The sequence below is a fragment of the Eutrigla gurnardus genome (genome assembly GCF_963514095.1).
Source record: "Eutrigla gurnardus genome assembly, chromosome: 13".
Lineage (NCBI taxonomy): Eukaryota > Metazoa > Chordata > Actinopteri > Perciformes > Triglidae > Eutrigla > Eutrigla gurnardus.
Window position 1 is genome coordinate 27,887,845 of NC_139936.1, and position 16,119 is coordinate 27,903,963.

Sequence of the window (16,119 nt, forward strand, 5' to 3'; positions counted from 1 at the left end):
CAACTACAGGTGTGAAAGCAGCATTAGACATCATATCTGCACCTTTGAACTGCTTTTCAGTGCACATTTAGAAGATCATACCATCTTTTGTATGAAATAAAACAGTTCATAGGCAAACGCAGAGACTGGAATCAGAAAGTCACTCACCGTTGTCTAGTGATGTTTGGGACCAGGGCATGGCAACACCGGTGATGACAACCAACAAGATGGCGATGTGTAGGGGGGAAGGCAGAGAGAGAGAGAGAGAGAGAGAGAGAGAGAGGGAAAGGGAGAGGGGGACAAAGCGACATTGATGGAAAGAGATAGAGAGACAGATGAGAGGAGAAAGAAGAGGAGAAAGGACAGAGAGACAAGAGAACAGGAACAGTCATATTGCACAACAGAATTGATAGCTCAACAGATACACACATATGAACAAATCAGAAGCTACTTCACAATACACACATATATACAGGTAAGTGCACAGACAGAAAGTGTCCGGTATGAATTTAAACAACAACACAAAACGCAAAGCATGCTTTGTATTAGAGATTTCTGTTGTTAGCTCTTTTGCTGAACATGCTGCTAATGGCAGCTGGGATGTATCATTTCACTGCACTAAGCCTCGTTAGGGTGAGGGTGGAGTGGATGGAAACAGGTGTTCTTACATTGATTTCAGTCACAAGGATGTCGGTGATGCTGCCCAACACTGTGACAAAGTCAAACACGTTCCAGGCATCCTTTAAGTAGCTCTGAGAAACAACAGTTGAAAATCATTAGCTGTTTTTTATCAATAAGGATATTTTATTAAACGTATTATATTTAAGTTCTTTCATAAATGTGACCCGCCACGGCAAAACCAGCAACAAGTCGGGTGGGACGAATTCGTGTAAACGACGAAATAAGCTTTTTTTTTTCAAAATTAGTAATTTTAGTTTTTTTTGCAGAATATGCAAGTTGGGATCATGAAGAAGCCACTCCATGTTTCAGATAACAGTATTGGTTGCCTTAAAAGTATACATTTTGTATTTGTATTTTCAGAAAAAATCTGCGGTTGTCTCTGTCTTTGCTGGGGCGAGTACGGCGATGCAGTTAATTTCCATACTGATCACCGTTGGCCATTCACGCGCTGTTGTTATTTTTTCGGCAAATCAGCTGCACCTTAGAAGCGAAACACATGGCTACTTATTCAGCGCCCGTGTCCCTAGCAGCGGATCAGCTGGAGCGGAACATATCAGACGCTATATCTACGGTTACATTTCAACGGGATAAAGACAGCGAAATGGAGGAAATACGTAACTCTGACTGCAAATGCTACGGAAGAAGAAAGGAGAACTCTCTCCTTGGAAGACATTCATGAAGTGACAAACTTTCTCAAGAGTTTATGTAAAGCATACGGATGGATTCTTTAACTGCCGAAAGAGAGCAAACGGACATACTGTAGTGACGAAGGAGATGACTGCATCCACCAAAAAGCCGCAGACGAAAAGAAAGTCCGCCTGGACCTCTTATTTTAACGGAGCCAACGAAGTCTGCAGGAATACTTTTCAGTTTCTTATGGGGTGAGTTTCCGTTAACATCCAAATTAACTACTTTGCTTGGCTAGCTAAGCTAGCTCAGTGCTGTTGTTTTAAAATGATATGCACATCGAAACTAAGCTGTAATGGGAGGTTTTTGGATCGTAATGTGGGCATCTGATTTAACAGTAAGGTGCAAAGGGGCCTGTTGGCATTGCTTGAATTGACTGTGATGCTAATAGTTTAGCAACTAGCCTACCTGAGGACAATAGGCTAGTTGCTAAATCATTAGTAGGCTAACAGATACCAGATATCACTGAGTGACATCTGTAGGGGGGAGGGCTTATCTGAATCTGTTAATAACTCAAAATGCCCTGCAGCCGACTTGTTCCTGGATTTGCCGAGGCTGGTCACAAATGTGACTCACCAGTGGACCAAAAGCAATGATCTTGAGGATACACTCCAAAGAGAAGAGAGTGGTAAAGACTATGTTGAGGTTCTTCAGCATCGCCTCATAGAAGTCTGGAGCTCCATGGAACTGAAAAACAGCAGCATGTTTCAATTTGCCTGGCAAGCTGTCTGCTCCTATCTTTGTACTAAACTAAGTTAACTGGCTGACATGAGATTGGTATTAATCGGAAAATCCAATGCGCTAACGTCATATGAAAGCTCTTACCTTCATCATGAGCACCACAGTATTGAGAGCGATCATGATCATGATGGAGTACTCAAATGGTGCCGAGACCACAAACTTCCACATCCTGTACTGGAAGGACTGTGTATTCTGGGGCATGTAGCGCGTCAGAGGTTTGGCGTTTATGGCAAAGTCAATGCAAGCCCTCTGTAACAGAGAAAACACACATCTGTGTTTTGCCACTGTCTGTGTTCTTTGACAGGAACCGATCCTCAGTGATTTGATCATTCAAAATGTGCACTGGTCGGAGCGGGTGGCAAAGAATTGAACTGATAACTGAAAATGCATTTTGATACCAAGTGTTGTTATGGCCTAAACGCCTTGGGCAATAGATCACCAAACACACCTTTGTGTGTAAACAAAGGATTGCAGCTACTAATATAACCTTGAATTTCTCAAATATCTCAAAAGATTCACTTGATGGGCCAATGTACCATTTTGATATGAAGGTACTTTCTGCATTGATCTTTTACCCGTATTTTTTAAATCAAATTGCATTGTGGGAGCAAGAACCCACGAAATCTTTGATTTGATTTTTGGATTTGGATAGAACTTCTTCACACTTCTGTGGTCAAAATAAAAACAATAATGCTTATGTTAAGGAGTTAATGTTAGCTCAATATTGATTAAATTGGAAAAGAGTCGTTTTTTTCTTAACCTGTGTGTACAGCGGACAGTAACAGATATGTCAGGAATATTGGCACACTCATTGGACTATGCATTTGGACTCTAAAGCAACTTTGATAGTGCAATTTATTTTTCAGTTTTTCAGTTTTGATGGAAGTGTCTGCGAATGGTATAGTCCAAATATTGTAAAGCAAGTACAATAAAAATGGCTTTAAAAAGATCCCTCCACTTATGCTGACAATTCTATACAATATATTCAGTATTAATAATATAATTTTAATACACTTTTTTAGCATATATGTCACAGTAGTCTGTTTAATATGGCTGCACGGTGGTGTAGTGGGTAGCACTGTTGCCTCACAGCGAGAGGTTCGATTCCCGGGTCGGCCCGGGCTCCTTCTGTGTGGAGTTTGCATGTTCTCCCTGTGTAAGCGTGGGTTCTCTCCGGGTTCTCCGGCTTCCTCCCACAGTCCAAAGACATGCAGGATGGGGATAGGTTAATTGGTGACTCTAAATTGCCCGTAGGTGTGAATGTGAGTGTGAATGGTTGTTTGTCTCTACAGGTTGGCCCTGTGATAGACTGGCGTCCTGTCCAGGGTGTACCCTGCCTTTGCCCAATGACAGCTGGGATCGGCTCCAGCCCCCCCGCGACCCTGAATACAGGATAAGCGGTAGACAATGGATGGATGGATAGTCTGTTTAATCACTTGGTCAAGTTATTGTATGTCGTGTTTTTTTTACTTATTTGATGTTTTTATACTTCTGCACGTATTTGATATTTTATTCCCAGTTTTTGCCATGTTATTTTATTTAATTAGGTGTGGAAGAGACTGTTTTAGATTGGGACCAACTTGATGACAAACAGCTGTGACAAAGGACATGTGACACGCCTCCAGCTCGAGAGTGGTCAGTATGCACGTGGAATACAGGTGAGCACGGGAGGAACAACGAGACCGACACGGGGGCCGAGGAACGAAGAGGAAAAAGAGACCGGAATCGAGTGTGGACGAAACGAGATCCGGGAGGCAGAAAAGTGTTTTGCAGCGGACGCGCGCAAAAGTGACGGCCACGCCGATTCAACCGAGGAATGCGGAGTTTGGTTCAACGCCTCCAAACAGCTAAGTGAAGGAAAGAAAATCAAACTGCCCCGGGAAGTATGCGTGTGTGCCAGTGTTGGTAGTACCTATCATCGACGACAGCGTGCTTGTCTTCCTGACGTTTAGCGGCGGCGGGAGGAGGACCGTTGGACGGAGTACCAGGGCCGTGATGGAGAAAATCGACGGCCGCTGGAGTCTCTGTGTCTCCTTTTCCCCATCAAAGACTGGAGTACTTCCTACCCCCATTGTTTTACGGACTGCATCGCAGGACAGTGTTTAGCGTTGCATTTTAATCCCTTTTATTTACATTTACATTTAGGTCATTTAGCAGACGCTTTTGTCCAAAGCGACTTACAATAAGTACATTTGTCAAAAGAAGGAAACAAGGAAACCACAACGAATCATTGCCGATAAAGTAAGAGCTAAAAGTAGAACAAGTGTTAGGTCCTCATCTGAGTAAACTAGTAGTTCAAGAGCAACAGTGCTACGATCAGAGTGCTATAGGTAAGGGTGGTTTTTTTTTTGGGGGGGGGGGGGGTCATGCTAGTCGAGGTGAAGTCTGAACAGGTGAGTCTTGAGCCTTTTTCGGAAAATGGCAAATGACTCAGCTGTCCTGACATTAGTCGGGAGTTCGTTCCACCACTGAGGCGCCAGAACAGAGAAGAGTCTGGACTTTGCTGAGCGACATTTTTTCGCATTTTTTATTTATTTAAACGTTTTTAATTGCTGTTTTAAATAATTGTAATTAATTATTTTAACTGAAAAATGCTGGTGTGTTAACAGTGGTGATCCTTTTGGTGCTGGTATTTTTTAGAAAAAAGAACCTCACACCATTGTGTGACATACACATGTACTTTCATGCTGAGTTGTTTGAATGGAACAAAGATGACCTTATGAATACCTTTGCAAAGGAAACTGTCAGCCTGGGTTCAATTACATTTGATTGGAAAAGAGGATCAGAGAAAAGAATAAAGAATCCAAAAATATTGTGCTAATGTTACAGTGCACACAATTATAACGAGTCCATGCGCCAGAATATTAAAGGTCATGTGATCAATCCGTCAGTCGTGAGGGGTGACATTCAGCCTAAAGTTGTACTGGCCGGGCTCAGGCCATACAGACTGGTCTCAGGTCAGCCTAGGGCTCATTTCACTTCTATTCTTTCATTGAGCCCATATACACCTCTGCACGAGATAGTCCACATATGCGTGTGGCTGAAATAATGTATCATTAATGAGGAAAATTTTAATTACATTCTCTTATTGTAAGACTTCACGTCATCTTAGACGTGACCATATTTGGACTACGAAGGAGCAACAGGTGGAACTGAAGAACACGAGCGGCAAACCGGGAGGAATCCTTATTGCAGCCGGCTCAATCTGGCTTCTGGTGTGAAGCTATTAACAAAGCTAGCTTCATAATTCAAGGAAAACTTTAAAGCTAAGTATTACATATGAATACTAATTATTGATCTTGTCTAATGAGATACTAAAACAAGTGAGTAGTAGGGACATTTTGACAGAATTCATCAGGCTCCCTGCTTGCACTTCAGTATTGGCTTCTTGAGGTTACTGTGGCAACATCTTCTGCTCCTCTGCCAGTACGCTGAGCTAAAAAAGGATTACGGACAGCGTGTATACAGAGTGCAAGCTTTATGCACATGCTCCGTCTCTTCTTCTCCATTTTTGGTGGGTTTTTTTTTAGCAGGAACAGTGCCACATATAGGCGTGGAATATGAACTACAGCGTGCTGAGTCGTTTACAATGGATTTGTTTGGATGCAGATTTTCTTGAAACGACGCCAAGGATAACCAGGGAAAAGAGACAGTTTTGGTATGTGTGGATGTGGCCTAAATGTCTGCATGTCACCTATGTACATATGTGCATATAACAAAGGAGTAGTGAGTGAATGCTTGCTTGGCAGCACTGTTAAAGTGCATTTCACTCTTTGAGGTGCTATGGGAACTACAATGTTTTCGTCATATTTGCAAAGGTTTTTCCTTCGCCCATGCAATCATGGTATTTACATTTTCTACAGTAAAGCGATGGCTGTTTTACAAAGGTTGGTGTTGACCAAGACATCAACACACCAATGTCTTTCTCCAAATTTTTAATTTAACAGCTCTTGTTGTACAGTTATTATTATTATATTACATATTATATATATTATTATATTATATTATATACTATTATGTTTTGTCTGTTATCACCTAGGTCCTGAGAAACGTTATCTCACTTCACTGTCCCATGCATATCGATAGAATGACTATACAATCTGACTTCACTTGACTTGAAAAATCAATTCAAACCAGAAGGAGAAATTCAGGTCAATGGAAATAGTGATACCAGCACTGTGTCAACATAACAGAAAGCTGTGACTTGGTTTTTCATGGCTCTGCTTTACCTCATTCTTTTCCAAGCTGCACTCAGACAAGGCCTTGTCTCCCTGCTCTTGAAAAGTGATGATGATCAGCGCAACGAAGATGTTGACAAAAAAGAAAGGGAAGACCACAAAGTAGACCACATAGAAGATGGACATTTCTATCCGATAGCCTGGACTGGGACCCGTGTCTTCAAAGGTAGCATCCACAGAGTGCTTCAAGACACTGCAAGAAGAGTAGAGCACAACGAAACAGCCATGAGGTTATGAGACACAGGTCAGCTAGCTAGTGATCTTGATAACAAATCCAAAAATGATGTATATTATATCAGTATGTAGTACAAATGGCTCTTCAGGGGATGTAAGGGTGACCTGTCAGAGGTCTAACAACTCTGGATTCGATATGCATTGCCCCAAACCCGTGGTCCTGAATTTCAGCTGTCTAAAAGTTGCTCAAATGAGCTCTGCTGTGAACAGGCTGTTTCTGTGCCTGCACCTTTAAATGCTAATGAGCTCCGTCTGTCATCGCCTACTTGGAGAGCCACGAAGACGATGCATCTTGCGCAAGCGGTAGCATGCGCCAATGTTTTCGGTGGATGTATGGCTATGGCTCGTCTTTGTGGCTCAGGTGAAGTTGCTGGGTCCCGTATGGTTGGGACAGATCCTTTTACGATGGTCAGTGTTGAGGCAAAGCCAGCTTTGTACTGACCCTCGTTACTGAAGCAGTCCGATGTGTAGTGGTTAGCACACACATACAAGCTAACACAGACCGTAGCCGGCACATTGTCATTAAAAATGAACGCAACCACCGTCTCTTCTGTTCTTCTGTAGCTGGGACAGAATATAAGCACTTATGTTGATTTGTACAACCAACAACAGAGCATGTCTAGTTCTGAGTGGGGACATTGTGAAACACCGCTTTCTCACTGCTGTCTCACGGCAGGACACACCGAACTTCACCTCGTGATGAATGCCCCCTCTCGGATATCTCCTATCATCACGCAGAGTTCAGCTGATCGTTACGTAACAATGGGAGGACCAGTATTATAGGTGTAGAGACCAGAGAAAACCTGTTTTTCATAATATGGGACCTTTAAGTCGTAAAGGTAAATAGTGTAAAAGGAAGGGGGGTTTAGGACACAATTGCAGAAGGGGTGAATCCTAAAATTTCCTAAAATTTACAGTGCAACACGAACATGCTAATCAAACTGAAAGCAGAAAAAGCAAACCAAAACACCATTATGGTTATAGTTTTGTTTTTGTCAAACATTTGTAACATGATTGAAATAAATAAAACCACCATTAAATATTTATCACATTACACATTTATCAACACAAGTCCAATTACTATATATCTGCATGAAAGTAATTGTAAAATATGCAAATAGGCATATCATTTGTTTTCATGACCGGCCGAGGTGTGCCGCACTTTAAATGTTGCCCTCGCAAGGAATTGTGGGTCGGCGTGATCTTTCCTTTTGTATAGGAAGGTCCATTGTATCCTATGCTAAAGGAGATCTGAAATGAAGCATTGGAGCTCCTTCTCCTTTGCATTTAGAGAATTATAACGACTCTTATCATGGCGGCCACTTGTTTACTTCCAGGTCACTTCTTCAGTTAGGAACCTTCCTAAGGGAAAAAGACTATTTGACCGCAGCCCAAGACCTAGATTTAGGCTTCACACACCTGATTCCAATCAGGGGCAATAAGTCTCCCAGACCAGCCCTAATGAAGGCAACTGACCTCAATGAGTAGCAAGTGTCACTCCCTGTCTTTCCTATATTTTGTTATTTTCCATCTTGCATCTCCAATGAGCTAATTTTCTTTCAGGAACTATTTAACATGTATGTATCCAAGACGAATCCTGCTGTTCCAGGTGTCCAACAATCACGGTTAGGCAAAGTTTCAAGTGTGACAGCCTTTCATATGTCTACACTGTAACTTACGTTGGCCAGCCCTCCCCGGTGGACACAGTGAAGAGGGTCAGGAAGGCCCACAGCACATTGTCATAATGGAACTCATATTTCTTCCACTCTCTAGGCATGGCGGCCACCTCGTCTTTGTCATAGTCTAGGAACTGTCCTCTGGAAGACATAAAGCCATAAACAAAGCTGAGTATTTAGACAGAGGCAGGGGCTGGTTTTCACCACAGAAATGTTTTAAAGGTTTTTGAGATAAGTAATGAGGAAGTATGGTATTTTCGACCAACTTGCAGTCCTTCTCTAGGCCCTTGGACTCATCAGTGCAGTAGAAGAATTTTCCCTTGAAAAGCTGAACTGCAATGACGGCAAAGATGAACATGAAGAGGATGTAAACAATGAGGATGTTCAGCACGTTCTTCAAAGAATTGACCACACAGTCGAACACCGCCTGAGGACACACAGAAGACGCACACATATTGGATTTTGGGATTCATTAGGAGATACATGCTCAGTGAGATACATTAGGACCTAATCAATAACGCACATAGACACAATTAATGTTTGTATAAGATCACCTTGTAAAAAATTAAACACAGTATGAACAGTTAACAAAAGTTAAAATGGAGCTGAGAAGAAGTAAATAAAGAGATGAAAGGCCCTTAACAGATAACAGTGTAAACTACTGATTCACTGCTTTCAGCACGATATTGGCAAAAATGCTTACAAAAGCAATTTATTATTAACAGCAAAACAAAAGCTACCCTCAGCCGGTTTAAAACCAGCTGCTTGCCCTTTTTTTGAAACTATATAAATAAGTTCTCAGACAACCATGTAGTGAGGTTGTTGATGGCTAATGCTCAAAACGCTTAAACGTTTCTCAGCGTTAACATTGGTAATTGTCCACCAAAGTTGGCAGGCCTTTCAGGACTGGTGAAAAGTGGCTCCCTAGCGCCAAATAATGCTTCCCTGAGGTTGAACGCCTCTTTGGGGTTTCACCTATGTGTATGAACAGCACAGATAATGTTTTGGGCCAAAAATAAAAATGTACCTGGAAATATCCCAAAATTATTCAATGAGCGAGTGGACATTTACATTTACATTTACATTTACATTAAGGTCATTTAGCAGACGCTTTTGTCCAAAGTGACTTAGTGGAGGCTTATAATATAAGAAGAATATTTCATTTTAAGGTACAAAGAGTCCGCACAACCAGAAAAAACTTGTATTTCGGTCTGTGGAGTAGGATTGTGGAACAGTTTGAATGTGGAGTTAAAGCAATGTCCAAACATGAGGCAGTTCAAAATGACATACAAAAAAACTTTTTTCGCAAGGTACAGGGATGAAGGGGATGGTTGACAAACAGGGGTTAATGTTTATTTATTATTTATTTATTTACTTATTTTGGGGGGGTTACTTCATGCATATGACTTGTATGTATACATATGTCTGTATGCATGTAATTGTAATTGATAATACCAACAATATCATTGTTATTTTTTTATTATTATTATTACTATAAGAAATTGTACTAATATTAATAATAATAATTAATTAATTATTAATATGGAATAAGGGTTATGGAGAAGGGGTAAGAGTGAATAAGTTATTCTTCAGAATATACTGAAACTTTTGAAGACTCTGATGAGGAATTTTTTTCCACCCAAACCCAACCGTACCTGTACGAGCCTGAATATACAGAGGAAGAATTGCGCGAGAGGGATGCTCAAAGGGCAGAACGTGAACGAGCGTCTGTGGAGACCGAGATAGCTGGAGCTAGAACCGGGACCGAACAAACGGAGACTGGTGGTGCCAGGAGGGAATCCCCTGCAACGCGTCCGAGGGTTTACGGTTCTCCGGATGGAGCAGAGGTTCGGGTTCGCGGTGCGTAATTGTGGGTTGGCTGGGCCGTGGGCTGCCCGGTGTTTGCGTGAGGTCCAAGCGCTTTTCACACAGGTCTGAGGGCATGAGGCCCGACAATTCGGCCCGATTTCGGCCCGAGTTCGGCCCGAGTTCGATTGCCTATTTACGGGCAGTATTTCGGGCGGCGCATCTTAGTGTTTTGAGTCCGACGGAGAGTCCGCATGTGTGGATTTGCGTGGCCGTGGGCTGCCCAGTGTTTGTGTGAGGTCCAAGCGCTTTTCAGACAGCCTTGGGGGCATAAGGGCCAACAATTCGGCGGTGTTCAGGTGTGTATTTACTGGAGGGATTCCCCGCAACGCCTCCGAGGGTTTACGCTTCTCCGGACGGAGCATTCGGGTTCGCGCTGCGTAATTGTGGGTTCGCGGGGCCGTGTGCTGCCCGGTGTTTGAGTGAGCTCCGAGGGCTTTTCAGACAGCCTTGGGGGCTTAAGGGCCGACAAATCGAAAATTCCTAACTATCCCTTTAAGAAGACTCCTAAGAGACCGTTCGGGAACCACGACTATAGAGTTAAACAACTTTGGTAAGTCATAACGTAGGAATCTTCGTAGAGTGGACGTTATCGGGAAACCGGGCCCTGTGTAATTATCGGTGGCAGGAGGCAACTACAGTGATCAGACTCTTTTCTGATCCTAATTCCCATAGTCTGTTCAGTACCCCCCCCCCATTGAGAAAGCCAGCACACTTCTGTGTGTATGAGTAGTTCAGCTCCCATGTTTCCAGAAAGGCTGCTCAACAGTCGCGCACCAAGTGGCTTCGACTTAATCATGTTTATTACTTTGATGCTACACATGACTCATTTCCCTGTGTAAATGACACAGTGAGTCCAATGAACTTCAGGGTTTTCGTTCCTAATACGCAGCAGGAGCCCTTTCAGGCATCCTGTCATGGATGCAGCTCCATCAGTACACCAGAATTGCATGTTTTTGACTAAGATGTCGTTGGCCACTGGCTTCATGCAAGCGCTAGCTAATTTCTTGCCGCATAAAATGCACAATGCTTTAGGGGAATGCAGCTTGTCAAGTAAATCCCATTAAAATATAATCTTCCTAATACTGGCGATACTTTGTTGCCTCTGTCGCATTCTTGTTCACTTATTTCTCCTTGTTTTCAGCCACATTGCTGCTATTTTTCAATCCATTTTTGTTGATTTTGTTATTCAGAATTGAAACTGAACTCCTGTTCACAGTGAATACCATGAACGGGACTTGCGAAAACATTGAAAAAAGGAATTTTTACTATAAAATGTTGTTTATTGAACTTACATTTACATTTTTTCTTCTTTGATATTTTATTTTTGTAACATAAAAAAACAAAACTCAAGTACCCCATGCAGCATTAGTACCCCTAGGGGTACAACTACCCTATTTGAGAACCACTGTCCTACATATATTATAATAGATTTATAATCGAAGAAAAGGCTGAGGCTATTCATTATTTCTCTTCCTGTCAGAATATCCCATGTGCAGACCCAAACAGACAGTGAATGCATCTACTAACAAGTATTGTATGTATCCCAGCCAGATATCTATTTTCCTCTGTGCCATAGATTACATCGTTATACATCAGTGAACCTCACCGTTGCACTGGCATGTTCTTTCATTACCATGAACTCACACAGATAGTGATACAAATAGTCACCCCAGATGACCATGTTGTAGGTCAGTTAAGTTTTGCCGGTTATGGTACTATCATACTCCATTACAGATAGCTCTAATCCCAGTCCCGCTAACCTGGCTGAATTAATACAAATAAAGCAAAGAACCTTGAGTTTTGGCAGACGTTTGATGGTCTTGAGAGGCCTAAGGACTCGGAGAACCCTCAATGACTTGATCGTGCTGATGTCTTTGCCTTTGGTCCCCCTGTGGAAAGCAATTTCCAGTTAAACCACATACAAAGTTATTTAGTTCATCAGATCCTTTTTCTGCATTACTAATATTGCTAATAAACAGCACATAAGGGATATTTTAAGATGATGTTTTTGATTCATTTTGTCACTTTTGTAAATGTCTTTGATATGTGGAGGAACACAACAATAGGTTGTCTTGACCCCAACACATCCATGAGCCCATCTTAACACAGAGCTGGAGTAAGGATGTTGTAAGCCTAGCTTAGCATAAAGACTGGATGTTGCAGGAAAGGGCTGACCTGGCTGTTTAAATAAAAACCATAACAAATTTAACCATAACAAATCATATGTTTACACATGCGTATACAAAATAGTTTCAGTTAATAGTAATAGTAATAAACCTTGACCGTTCTCTATTCTTAACAAAGTCAAATAATAAAACAGATCATTAAGTTTGCAGTCGGGCTGCACGGTGGTATAGTGGGTAGCACTGTCGCCTCACAGCAAGAGGATCCCGGGTTCCTTCTGTGTGGAGTTTGCATGTTCTCCCCGTGTAAGCGTGGGTTCTCTCCGGGTTCTCCGGCTTCCTCCCAAAGACATGCAGGATGGGGATAGGTTAATGACTCTAAATTGCCCGTAGGTGTGAATGTGAGCGCGAATGGTTGTTTGTCTCTACATGTTGGCCCTGTGATAGGGCCTAAAAAAAAAAAAGTTTGGTTCCTTGTTGGTTGTCAGTTGAGGTCATGGGTAGGTAGGGAATTTATTTTATTTTATTTTTTTATTTTATTTTTTCCAGTGGCAGCAAATGATAGGTAGGTAGGATAGTTTTTTTTTTACAGCAGCAATGGATACTCCCAGCATGTTACAAACACACACACACATTTTTATATGAACAAAATATGTAGTCAATACGAATGTTTCAATTAAAATGTGCTGATTTTTAATGTGTGTACTATTTTCTACTCCTAAAAACTAAAAACCTACTAGTTCTGGACCATTGGCATTGAAGACATCTCAAGCAATATTTCATAAATAACTTTAATAGTATCAACTCTTACAATACTGTACAAACCTACAAAACGTTGAACAAACGTTAAACAAGGTAGCGAGACATCATCCAATCACCCCGGAAAATGTTATAGAACCATGAATGACTCCGAAGCTGTTTAATTAAAGTGTAACTCTGGTGTTCTGCGACTCATAGCCCTGTTGTCCAACATTACTGCCTGCTATTAGTTAAATTAAGGAAAATACAACTGCAGGGCCTCTTTAAACCAGACCACTGCTCATTTCTGCTTGCCGTAGGGTCTGGCCACAATGTGCTTTTTTCCAGCCCTAATACAAATGTGGCAGCAGGGCAAGACCGTTTTAAATTTCATTAACAGGGCTGGGCAGGTGTTGCCCTGAGGCCCGCCGCAGTGTGCACAGAGATCTTGCCTCCCAAAAGGTGCCCGGTAGTAGGCCAGGGGTCCGTTTCACAAAGCAGGTTTAGTGAAAACCTTGAGTTAGTTAACCCTGAGATGAGGGAAACTCTGGTTGTTCGGTTTCACAAAGCCAGTTCAGCATAAATCTGAGTCAGTTACCCGGGTAACATACTCCGTGAACCTAACCTGCTCCCTAGCAGGTTTGATTCAACAAACCCTGAGTTTCTCCCTACATGTCTCCGCCTTTTTCCGGAATCTGAACCAACTCTGAAAAAATGTGCCGTCCTTTCATCGTCAACCTAATCGATATGGAAATAAAAGTGATTCTAGCAGCTTTGCGTTGGGAGAGGATTTTGATTACCTTTCATTTCAATCACATTAGATATTATCTAAACAATATTCTCTGACATTTTCAACATTTCATATCGCGGACATAATCCGCAACCAGATTCTTTGCAGAGCTAGCGTTTTTGAGAACGGGAGATTTATGAAATGTTTAAGTACATTTCTGTTTTGAAATACCTGCTTATATTTACTGTTTAATATGTGAAATATGATTAAAATCATATGCCTTAGTCAACGTATTTGCGCAATATTCTTATGCTTAATTTTCAACTGACGCCACTTTCTTTCTGTGCCTGGGAGGATTACACCCAATGAAAATGATGATTTATTCATTGCGCTACTTTTTGAACTACGGGAGTTGAACCGCTGTCGCCTGCACTGGGGCTGGCATTGCTAACCATTACACCACAGTGTCTCTGTGCAAGTCTGAAAATAAAGAGTTATTACCTTTAGATCAATAGACTGTTTCATTCAGTTATACACATTAGATCGGGCAGTAATTGTCTGCCACGCCAACTATCGCTACTTTGCTGCAGTTACGTTGCTCCGCTTTCTCAGGATGAGCTCGTTTTCTACATAAACACTCAGTAATATCTAATGACGCTCTCCCCGTTGCCATGGTGAATCGTAGTATCGGAGCTCCATTGATGATGGCTTTGTAGAGTCGGCAGGCACGCGCGTAACTCAGAGTTTACATACTCAGAGTTGACTGAACTAATTCAAAACCGCTGTTCTGAAACTGAAAACTCAGAGTTGCCCATCTCAGAGTTGGTCAACTCAGAGTTCAGGGTTAGGTTCAGAGTTTGTTGAACCTGCTTTGTGAAACGGGCCCCAGCTCTATGAGATCACCACACGAGAGAGACAGCCTGACCTGCACAGTTGATGCAAGTGGATGTTTGGGCTCCAGAATGTAACTCCCACATGTGTAATCCATGCCATCATCTGACAGGGCCTCTGCCAATGTGGCCTGGTGGCGAGAGGAGAGGAGGCGCATTGAGTAGATCACTTAGAGCATTCCATGCAGCTGACTACTGCCCGTGCATGTTGGGCAGTAAACAGCCCAGACTCTTTCTGTTGCTTCTCTAGTGCGTCAACACATGCAGCTTGTTTGTGTTTGTGTGACTGTTGGGCAGAAGGTCGATGGGCGTCATCTGTGTCTTTGCCCATAACCTCAGCCAGTGTCAAGTAATGGTCACCTATTTCAATACAAGCACAACACAAACATGTATTAAAGTATTTTGCTTTAAGCTGTGGGCGTCATACAAATATGTGAACAGGTGTAATATTAGGCTAAAGCATGTTAAAAGTGGATAATCCACAAAAATATTCTTACTTTACAATGTATTGAATGTTAAAGTAAAATTCTTACCAGAAGCATCAGGCATTGGGTCAGGAAGCCAGATCATCCTTTCAGACGGGAGGGCTGGTACGGAACAGCATTCAGTGTCATCACATTTGCGTATCTGAGGAAAGAAAGAGACTTATTTAGCATCCTTCATACATGGAATGCAGCTCAACATCCTTTACAGTCAATATATAATAAAATAATCATTACGCGTTACACATAAAAACATAGGGAAAATAAGATCATTACCTGAAACAGATACTGGCATTGCCGGCAGTGTTTCTGCACCCACTCAGTGAATGCTGGATCCTTGTCTGCTTGTTGCTTGGTCACTGTTGCAGGATTGATGGAAGGGAAGAGTGTGGTGATAACCTGCATGACCGAATCTTCCTCTGCATCTGTGACTGCATCTATGATCGTCATTGGCTCTCCCTTCAACTTCAGCCGACTGTAACGTCCTGCCACTCTGTCCAGCACTGGCGCAACTGAAGTGCTCCAAGCCTCAGCAAGCTGTGGGTTTTTCTCGCCCGCTTTGCGGATCTCTGCCATTGAACTGCACCTCTTCAGCAGGTGTTCCATGTCCTCGGCTGTCTTGTCTCTCTCCAATGCACAGTTCTGCAGGCCGATGTTGAGTATAGCCATCACTCTCTCAACTGGATTCTGCCAGCTCTGGCCTGGAGCTGCTCTGCAGGCAATGAGCATGTCCAGTCCTAGCATCTTAAATATTGCGATCAGACTGAGCTGAACTTTGACCAGTAGGGTGCGATGTTCTGTTCCACCATCACTGTACTTGACATGGATTGGTTTCCATTCAGAAGGGTCTTCCTGTGCGAGCCTAACTGTTGCTGCTGCATTTCTGTATGCTGTAGACTTTTGGAAGACAGAGTCCTGCACAATGATCTTTACCTTGCCACTGTACCATGAACCCTCTGGCTGACAAGGGACATTGGGTTGCATGTATACTGTGGATGTGATTGATCCCTTGCTCGTCATATCATGGTCCAGTGCTGCCAGTTGGCTGGTT

The 16,119-nt window shown here is 42.4% G+C and overlaps 1 protein-coding gene across 1 annotated transcript in view; it reads right to left on the bottom strand.

The window, feature by feature from the left end:
• cacna1ba (calcium channel, voltage-dependent, N type, alpha 1B subunit, a) overlaps positions 1–16,119 on the bottom strand; it is a 320,635-nt gene that overhangs the window by 87,818 nt on the left and 216,698 nt on the right. Inside the window, exons 28-34 of the mRNA XM_084024282.1 lie at positions 11,898–11,994; positions 8,503–8,663; positions 8,240–8,377; positions 6,318–6,519; positions 2,173–2,337; positions 1,924–2,034; positions 648–731 (exon numbers count right to left, since the gene is read on the bottom strand). Of these exons, the coding sequence (XP_083880408.1) occupies positions 648–731; positions 1,924–2,034; positions 2,173–2,337; positions 6,318–6,519; positions 8,240–8,377; positions 8,503–8,663; positions 11,898–11,994 (958 nt within the window). The remainder of the gene's footprint in view (positions 1–647; positions 732–1,923; positions 2,035–2,172; positions 2,338–6,317; positions 6,520–8,239; positions 8,378–8,502; positions 8,664–11,897; positions 11,995–16,119) is intronic.